The sequence below is a fragment of the Arachis ipaensis genome, chromosome B03 (assembly GCF_000816755.2).
Source record: "Arachis ipaensis cultivar K30076 chromosome B03, Araip1.1, whole genome shotgun sequence".
Classification (NCBI taxonomy): domain Eukaryota; kingdom Viridiplantae; phylum Streptophyta; class Magnoliopsida; order Fabales; family Fabaceae; genus Arachis; species Arachis ipaensis.
In genome coordinates, this window is record NC_029787.2 from 22,056,767 (window position 1) to 22,066,147 (window position 9,381).

The following is a 9,381-nucleotide window of genomic DNA, read 5'->3' on the forward strand; positions in this document are numbered from 1 at the left end:
AGATACCTGTATAAATTATTTTACAATATCAAAATTAAACCCATAGAGAGATATTTAAGTAAAACGGAAAGAGAGGGAGAGAGGGGGAGTTTGAAGCTCCAAGACAAATCAAAATGAGTTGGCACCATTAATATTGGTTAACGCGTTAATATAATTAGCTCAATGCTGACAACATTATAACAAAGAAACTTTCAAATTTCAATCTTGTTTTCCGGTAGTTTGAAAGCATAAAAAACCAAAAAAAGTCAATAGAGGTAAAGGTAACATATTATAAGATGGACACGTGCGTTCTCTTGTGAATAATAGCGTGGAAAATGCTACAATAATTATCTCCTTGCATTGGGTCATTTCTCGCTAGTTAGTTCTTCCTCCTCTAAAGAGCTTGCCCCCTCTATAATGCCTTCGTTGGAAACCTCTACCACATCTGCCTTGACAAAACAACACTTTGCAAGTTGCAAACTTCATACAATCTCATTATCACTTCACAAAAGAAAAAGAAAAGCAAGGGTCATTTCATTGGTGGCAGTATCTTTGTCTTTCTCTTCTAAATTTATTTTAGAATAATTTTTAATCAAACATAATTAAATATAAATATAATCGAAATTGTTAATATTTATTCTAATGCACATGTGTATCATATAGTATCAAATTGATATTGATTTCAATAATTAATTTCATGCTACTAAAGATTATATATAATGCTTCTTTTATAGTTTATGAGTATAGGTTTAAGAACCAAAACATCTTATTTAATTTTTTAATTTGTTATTTTTTTTAACTATTTCGTAAAATAAGAATGTATTCTTTATTTTTCATCGAAATTGATCATTTTAAAATATAGTTTACAATGCGATTGTCTTTTGCTGCAAAATCATTTAAAATGCATCATATCCAAATTCCACATCGAATTGTATTCACTGATCTGGGTTGTAATTACATATAGGGTTAAATACGATTTTGGTTCCTAAGGTTTAGCCAAAAATTTTATTCGTCCCCAATTCCTTTTTGCATTCGTCCCTAAGATTTAACTTGGTTTTAAAACCGTCCTTCGGACAATTATACCCTCAGTATCATCATCTCCATCGCAATCCCATTATGTTCTTCTTCTCACTCACACCTTCAGAAAGAGAGAGAAGCAGAGACTCAGAGAGAAGTAGAGACTCAGAGAGAAGTAGAAACTCAGAGAAAGAGGAGAGAAGAACACAAAATACACTAATTCAATATTTTTGGACACAATATCTCTGTCCAAGTCACATCTGTCAAACACGATTTTGTGTCTCAATGTCCCTGTTTCAGTATCCCGTCCCTGTAAACAAACACAGCCTTTGATGCTGTGAACTGTCAAGGACTTCCTAAAACCCCGACAATTCCACACCATTATCTTCATGGATCCTTGGGTGCCAATTGTTGGGTGGCACCCTCTCCCGTTTCAACACATGATGGTTCATCGTGGCATTGCTTCTTTGATTCTATACTACTCTCTGTATCTCCCGACCTCCTTTTGATTTCCGTTAAAGAATTGTAATCTCTGCTTTTTCTAGCCAATTGTTTAATCCTTTGTTTACTTTTGTTGCCTGGCTTCTACCCCTCTGTAACTCCCATATTAAATCCCCCGAACACATGCAAAGCTTGAACATTTGTTTGATCTTCCAAAACAACCCTACTAGCTTCCTCCGAACCTCCTAAGTCCTCCCTTGTAATTATGTACTGTTGTTCAAGCTTTCGTTCCTGCTCTTTTTCCACACTTAGAACCTCTTCCTGTTCACCTTCAGCCTGTGGACTATTTTCTTGTACTGATATTCCAACAAGTGCCTTAATAAAATTTATCGGTGTTGGCTTTCTTGAACAATCAACCCACCCAGCAGTTCGTTGGGAACATTTGGATTATTATTTTCCTTTTTTCCATCCATTCTTCTTCTGAATTTCTTTGTTTTTGCCAAAGCCCCTATCTCTCCTCCTTCATCTCACCCTTAGCCGAGTCTTCTAGTTGTCTAGAACAGTTTCGGATCTCATGACCCAGATGACCACAGTAATTGCAGAAATTTCTAATTCTCTCATATATAATGAGGAGTGCTAGGGGCCAACAAGTTTTGTGATTTGTAGCCATCAATTAGCCATCATTGATATTTTTAATGGTGTGAGATCTCATCCAATGGTGTGAAATTACTCACTTTTCTTTAATTGGTTAAGTGCTGGTCAAATTTTAATAAAAGTGCTAGCCCCTAGACTTTCTCTTAATTTGCAATTCAATCACCTTTTTATTCTTTCCCGCATTCTTCAACATCCTCTGCAGAGGTTTAGTGACATCTATATTAATCTGAATTTTGATAATCTTCTCTTCAATGCCCTTCACAGAGAAGAAACCAATGTCAATCACCTTTCCAATTGCCTCACCTACCTTCCTCCTAAGTTCCTTGATTTTGTAGTACTCCAACAAATCCCATATTTGAATCCAAATAGGTACATGAGAAAATTCACCTTTAGAAATTTGAATATCTTCATGCCACCTCATAAGATTCAAGATATTATTTTTGAATGTCTATGGGGCTACTTTTTCCACCCTAATCAAATCCAATTCATTGCCAAAGAAGAACCGGAAGGGATTTCCTCTATGATCTTTCACTTTAAATTCTCCGATTGTCTCCAAATGGAATATAATGCAGCCTCTAGCGTACATGAATTGAATTGGCGATTAGCCAATAGACGCCCGATCAGACTGCATGAACAAATTTTCAGCCTTTTTTTCACATCTTCATCTCCAAAGTGAATGATCTATTCTTCCTTATCGATATCCTCCTTTCCTTCCTAACTATTAGAGACAGTAGGTGCTGCCATGATTAAACTCTATTAAAAAAATGTTGAAAAGTGTGAAAAAACACTCAGAAACTAATAGCTTCTGCAAACCCTAGTAGAGTACAACTAAAACCCTAGAGGACAGTTTATTAATCGATCGTGGGTCTTAGCATTTTAGGATTTAGCATTTAGGATTTTATTTATAGGTTTAGAATTTTGTCGTTTTGGATTTTAGAGTTTATAGTTTAAGATTTAGGATTTAGAGATTAGAGTTTTTGGACTTCATAAATTTATGATTTAGGTTTTATTGTTTACGGTTTATGATGAGTTTGGCAAACTCCAATTTAAATTGATGATGATCAAACATTATTAAAATAGTTATTTACAAAATTATTAATTTAATCTTTAATTAACATTTATTGATTAATAATTTTATATGGTGTAGATTTATGCTTGGGCCAGAATTTTGGTAAACAAACCCAATTGTGTTAAGCAATCACATTCAGCCTTATGCAATGTATTATATAATATGTGGCTGAATTGTTTTATTTGTTGGGCTAGGAAAACCAATTTTAAGCCCAACAAAGTGGCTGGTCCGAAATTAAAAGGAAAATGGGGGCACAATGGTTAAGTTATTCTTTTAACATGATGAAACCCAATTCCTTGTTATATTGCTGCATGCTTCCACGGACGCCACCCTCTCTTTCAATGGATTTCAAAATTTAATTTACTATCATTAATTGTATTGGAACCATGAAAGAGAAACATCAATTGATTTGATAGCCATCAAAGCTATCACACGCTACTAAGCAAAGGGAAGTGGGAAAACTTAATTCATTTTACTTAGTTTCATTGATTATTGTTTAAATTTCTCTTTCTCCTCTCTCATCTCTCTTCTGGCCTTCGGTCACTTTACAGAGAAGAAGATGGAAGCTAAGGCAAGTTATCAGAAGCAAAAAAGAAGAAGCTAGAAGCAAGCTTGAAGCCATAGTGATGATGGCATCAAGAAAAAGAAAATCTAAAGTATGGTGTGGCTGAGATTTTTACCACAAAAGGTAAGATGTGGAGAAGTGATCTCAAGCTCTCCATACCATAAATGGTGGAGACCCACTTCGGTTAGAGGAAGAAGATCCTTGGAGGCATGGCTCGTCTCTGCTTTTGCTCAACCACTACAGGAGGTAGCTATTGTAGTTACGTGGAGGATGAGGCAGAAGTTAGAGCAGGTGGAGCTGTCATCATCAAAAACTCATCAAGGGCTAGGAATCTTTCTTGGAGTGCAAGTCAAGATGGAAGACGCGGATTGATGAAGCTTGATGTAAAGGGAAGACACAGAGGTAATTACATGTTGGGTTTTACATTCGGTTTCCTCTCATCTCTCTCTGGCCAAACCGGTTTTGGTTTGAAGAAGAAGAAGTTTAGCTTGGTTCAACAGTTTCAACCGTGGAGGCTTCCCCTTCTATAAATAAGGGTGAACAACCAGGGCTTGAAGCAAAGAGTGAGAGTGCAAGGCACAGAGTTCTCATAGCTACCTAAGCTAACAGAAGTTCTTCTCCTTCAATGTTCTTCATTTTGTAATTTTTCTGTTTAGTTTTGTTTGTCTTGAGTCTCATGGAAAAAGGCAAACAGTGAGGTTTGTAAAAAAAAGTCATAGAGCAGAAAAAGGCAGAGTATACAAAATTAAAAGAAAAAGCCATAGATGTCCTAGAGGTCCTTTGTACATCTGTGTTGTGTTTCATGATTCTGTGGGAATCCCTTTGCAAGTTGGGTTAGCACTTAGCAGTTGAAAGCTTGGCAGTGACCAAGTCAAGTTCAGGATTGGGGTCTAGATTCTGAACTTGTCCCGGATAGGAAGGGTAGTTTATAGGAAGAATTGGTGTATGTAATCATGATGATTATAGTGAAATTCCATCATTGTTGTGATGGAGACTGGATGTAGGCTGCATTGCACTTGGCAGCTGAACCAGGATACTTTGTGGTGTGATTTTTCCTCTCTCTTCTACTCCATTTTTGTTTCTGCTGCATAGGAGATAAAACTGAAAAATATCTCTTGCCTGGTTACGAGATAAAAAGAAAAAGTCTCATGGCTAGGTACGAGACAAAAAGCAAAAAATTCTCCAGAAGTTATTTTAAAGGCCAGCAAGTGTTAACAAGCAAAAAGGGGGCCAAAATTCAACCCCTTCTCTTAGCTACTGATAACTATCAGTTTAGAATTTAGAATTTTATTGTTTAGGATTTAGAATTTAGAATTTTTTTTAATTTGATTTTGATGTTGTTTTTTGTGATTTTCAAATTTGTTTGGATTATAATTTTAATTTTTAAACTTAGTTTTAAACAAACTGGTTTTTGAAATTTTTGAATTTAAAATTAGTACACATAATTATAATATAGTTACGGAATGATGAGGAAGTGAAGATAATGTAGATCCAGTAATCTATCATTAAATATTAGCTCACTGATATATACCCTAAAGCAGGTTGGAAATTTTTTTTAAAATAAGATTAGCGTTGTTGTAAGTATAGTTTCGAATTAAATAATTAGCCAACATCAAATTTTAATTCTAGAAATTGTCACAGTTTAAAACAAATATAAATTGAGAGTATTTAAATTTTCGAGTCGTTTTTTCTAAAAATTGCAATGAAATATTTTATTATTGTTTATGGAAAAAAAATAGAGTTGGAAATGCAAGAAGCAGATAATGTAAAAAATAAGAAAATAAATAAACATGCAAAGAATTAAAAGTCAAAGCAAATAAAGTAAGGAAAGAAAAATTCAAGTGCTAAAAACCTCTTGGCAATGAGTGAGAGATAAGGTTGTCTATCCTAATTATTGACCACAAACATACGATGATTATGAAGAGTTAATCTTATTTAGTCAACCCTACATCGAGGATAAGTCAAATAGGTATAATTGATTACGATCCTTAAGTCCTAGTCAACTCTATTAATGAAAGACTTAGAGTCAATAAAAACCAAATCAACTAACTACTCTAATATATCAAATAAGAATGGACATCAATGACTCAAGAGTCACCAAAGTCTTCAATTCCAAGCCAAGAGTGAGGAAAAACTAAGCCAAGCATTTTTATCAAACACTTGATGTGCATGGAAATAAAATAATATTAAATTGTATTAAAAATAAAATATAACTACCAAGTGTAAGAAAATCATAATAACAACTCAATTAAATAACAATAAGCAAAGAAACATTAAACTGCATTAATAGAAAATTAAGATTACAAGAATGTTCATAAAATGAAAAGTGACATAAAAGAGAAATTAAGAAGAAGAACTAAGAGAATTAAGACAATAAAACATGAAAACATAAATGAAATTACACTTAGAACAAGAATTAAAAGCTGAAATTTAAAGAGAATTAAACTAAGAAAACCTAAATTCTAGAGAGAAGGGGAGCTTCTCTCTCTAGAAAACTAACTAAAGCATGACAAAACATAAACTAAAATGCTCCCCCTTGCCTCCACTTGAATTAGGATTGAAATAGATTCAGAAATGAGTTGAATTGGATTTTGGGAACCCAAAATTCACAGCCAGCGAATTGCATTAACGAGGTCACGTGCTGGGTCCTGTGCGTACGCACATTTTTCACTTGTACGTGCGCACACTTGTTGATGCTCACTTGTGCGTGCACACACTTACTGATTTGCTCCAAACTCCATTTCTTCATGGTTTCTCCACTTTTACATATTTTTTCTTCATTCCTTCAATCCATATTAGCCTTGTAAACCTGCAATTACTCAACAAACACATCAAAGCATCATATAGAATTAAAGTGAATAAAATTTAATAATTAAGGGCTTAAAAAGCATGTTTTCACTTTTGGACACAATTTGTGGAGAATTTACAAAACCAAACTATGTCATTGAATGAGTGTAAGAAAAGTTGATGAAACCCACCCAATTAGAGCAAATAAATACCATGAAATGTAGATTCATTACTCACTATAATTTTTTTTCTCTGTTTCTTTTGCTTAACTAAGAGTTATATATCATGACGCGATGACTGTATTTACAAAATTTAAGAATATTTTGATAAGTCAATAATTAATTCATTACGCATCTAAGTTTTTTTAAAGGTTTGTGACGGACAAATAAGTTGACCACTCGACCAATTTTAAATTGATTAAAAAAAATTTAAGAATACTTAATACACTCTATATATAAATAAAGAAATTTGTTAAGGAATAAATTGTTGAGTAGATTTACGTATACATATCAGTTTAAATTTATTTTATACTTGAAGCATAATCTAACCATGCACAAATTTGTCTTTTCATGTATTTTTATTTAGAAGAATTGAATAAAGTTCAACTAAATAAAAAACCAACTATTATAATAAGTTAATTTCAACCAATTTATTTTAAAATTAAATTTCACCACGTTCTCTCTTTTCTTTTTTTCTTTTTTTTCTCTACTGGAACCATAACATCACCAGCAGTCTCTTGCTAGACATAGGTGATTTTACCACCAAAACCAAAATAAAGAAGTTTATCAAACCAGAAAATATGATATCTAACACACATTTAAAAGTATTCAAACCATATAAATAAACTTCTAATAAAACTTATCAACAGAAGAATATTTAAAACCCACCAAAACGAACGTATAAAATGTGATATTTATATTGTAATATTTAAAGCTAAAGAATTTGAATTCTCACCAACATATACTTGCCATATATCATTTGGTTATTCCAATTTTCAATAGGGAATAGCTAACTGTCCGCCACAAAAAAATTAGTAAAATTTATTATTTATAATATACATACATATTCTTCATAAATTTAGTAAAATTTTTCATTCTTCAACCAAAACAATCCCATTATGAAAAACCATAATCAGAGCTATAAGACAAGATAAACAACCATTTTTAGTATCAAGCAAATCATTGCTTATTCTACGAAAAAAATGTTACGTAACTAAAAAAGTTATTCTTTTTGTCAATATTTGATCAACAAAAATATTTTTATAATGTTAATAAAAAGTATTCTCCTTATCATTTCTCTTCTAAAAAATCTAGAAGCTCCGCTAATTCATCAGTATCAATCTCAAAATCCAATAACTGATGATCAGATTGTAATTCAATTTCACTGGTTGGTTCATTCACAAACCTTTTCAATCTCTCACTTACTTTAGTTGCACCCAATTGAAGCAAAGATTGTGAAATCTGCACAAAATTCCACAAATAATTAATCAATTAAGTAGCTTATAAAGAGAAACATTAAAAGAATTATTAAGGACCATGTATTGCTACGTAACATATATACATCAAGAACATCAAGCTAATAGAGTTTAAATTATTTGGCAAAAATAAAAATGATTACAGGTTTGGTCCTATCTTGGAAAACAAATTAGTGGTATATTATATTTTATATATTATGCGCATTAATTAATTAAAGGTTATAAAAAAGAATGTTTGGTCCGGGATAAATAAAATAAAATTTTAATACATTTCTTGTTGTAAAATTCTTAACCAGCAATATCTACCCCTTAATTATTAAGATTTATTTTCGGATTTATTAGAAGCACTTATGTTAAAATTTAATTAATTCAAAATAGTCAAAATATACAAATAAACCCAAAATAATTCTACCGTTTGTATAAATGTAAGTATACCTCTGCATAAATAACATGGTGCATGGAATTTTCGACGAGTGAGGATTTGACACTCTTGACATCAATGTTCTCTTCATTCAGAATACGAATGATTTCAGAGAATATGAACTGGGAATCTAATCCACATGTCATTACAATTTGAAGATATGAACCCATTTCATGAACCTCAAGTTGTGGCGGTTTGGGGCGATCACGACGGCTGCCAGCGTCACGTGTCCTCTTTCTTCCCATTCCTAACAAGCTCTCTCTCTTCTCCTTAGCCATCTTCACCTTCTTCTTTAAGTTTTTTATGTAGTTTATGGCCTTGTCCACTTGATCAGGCAATGGCAACACTTCCTTTTACATTTATTTTGTAATGATTATTATAAATAAAAGAGAAAGTCTAGGAGTCCGTACTTTTATTAAAATTTGGTCTGTACTTAACCAGCAAAAAAAAAAGTTAGTAATTTCTTATTATTAAATGTAATTTCACACCATTAAAAATACTAATAATAATTAATTGATAGTTACAAATCATAAAATCTGTTAGTCTCGTAATACTCCTCTAAATAAAATTAGTAGTTAGGGAGAAGAGAACGAGAGAGAATATACCTTGGGACTAGTGGAGTTGTGGTCGATAGGGAGAAGAGCGTTGAGTTTGGAGTAGAGCATCCTCATGTGCTTCCTTCTCTTTTTCTCAATGAGCCTTCTCTCAATCTTCTTGTCGTTGGTTGAAGATGGAGAAGCTTCACTTCTACTTCCCAATTGATCCATGTTTATTCTCCAGGGTTACACAATTATAATCTAGAAGACTAGAAAGGTAGGTTTTGCACTTTGCAAGAACTGAATTACTAGACAATTAGACATATATATGTGCACGTGTGTATATATATATATATATATTTGGCTGAATACGATTGTTATGAACAGTAGTATAGGCAGTGGACAAAATTGTTAGCTCTTTGGTCAACAATAATAAAG

At 32.6% G+C, this 9,381-nt stretch overlaps 1 protein-coding gene across 1 annotated transcript; it reads right to left on the bottom strand.

Moving 5' to 3' along the window:
• On the bottom strand, positions 7,628 to 9,203 carry LOC107632622 (transcription factor bHLH162-like). Its single transcript, XM_016336290.2, has 4 exons — positions 9,013 to 9,203; positions 8,422 to 8,757; positions 7,814 to 7,972; positions 7,628 to 7,706 (listed from the first exon to the last, which is right to left on the bottom strand). The coding sequence occupies exons 1-4, from the start codon at positions 9,172 to 9,174 to the stop codon at positions 7,698 to 7,700; spliced, it is 666 nt and encodes a 221-aa protein (XP_016191776.2). The 5' UTR covers positions 9,175 to 9,203; the 3' UTR covers positions 7,628 to 7,697.

Excerpts from the sequence above, each read along its gene's own strand:
- LOC107632622 (XM_016336290.2), bottom strand. The coding sequence starts at position 9,174 with ATGGATCAATTGGGAAGTAGAAGTGAAGCTTCTCCATCTTCAACCAAC. Across the intron at positions 8,758-9,012 it reads ACAACTCCACTAGTCCCAAG|GAAGTGTTGCCATTGCCTGA; the intron begins GTATATTCTCTC and ends TAAATGTAAAAG. Across the intron at positions 7,973-8,421 it reads ACCATGTTATTTATGCAGAG|ATTTCACAATCTTTGCTTCA; the intron begins GTATACTTACAT and ends AATTTTGTGCAG.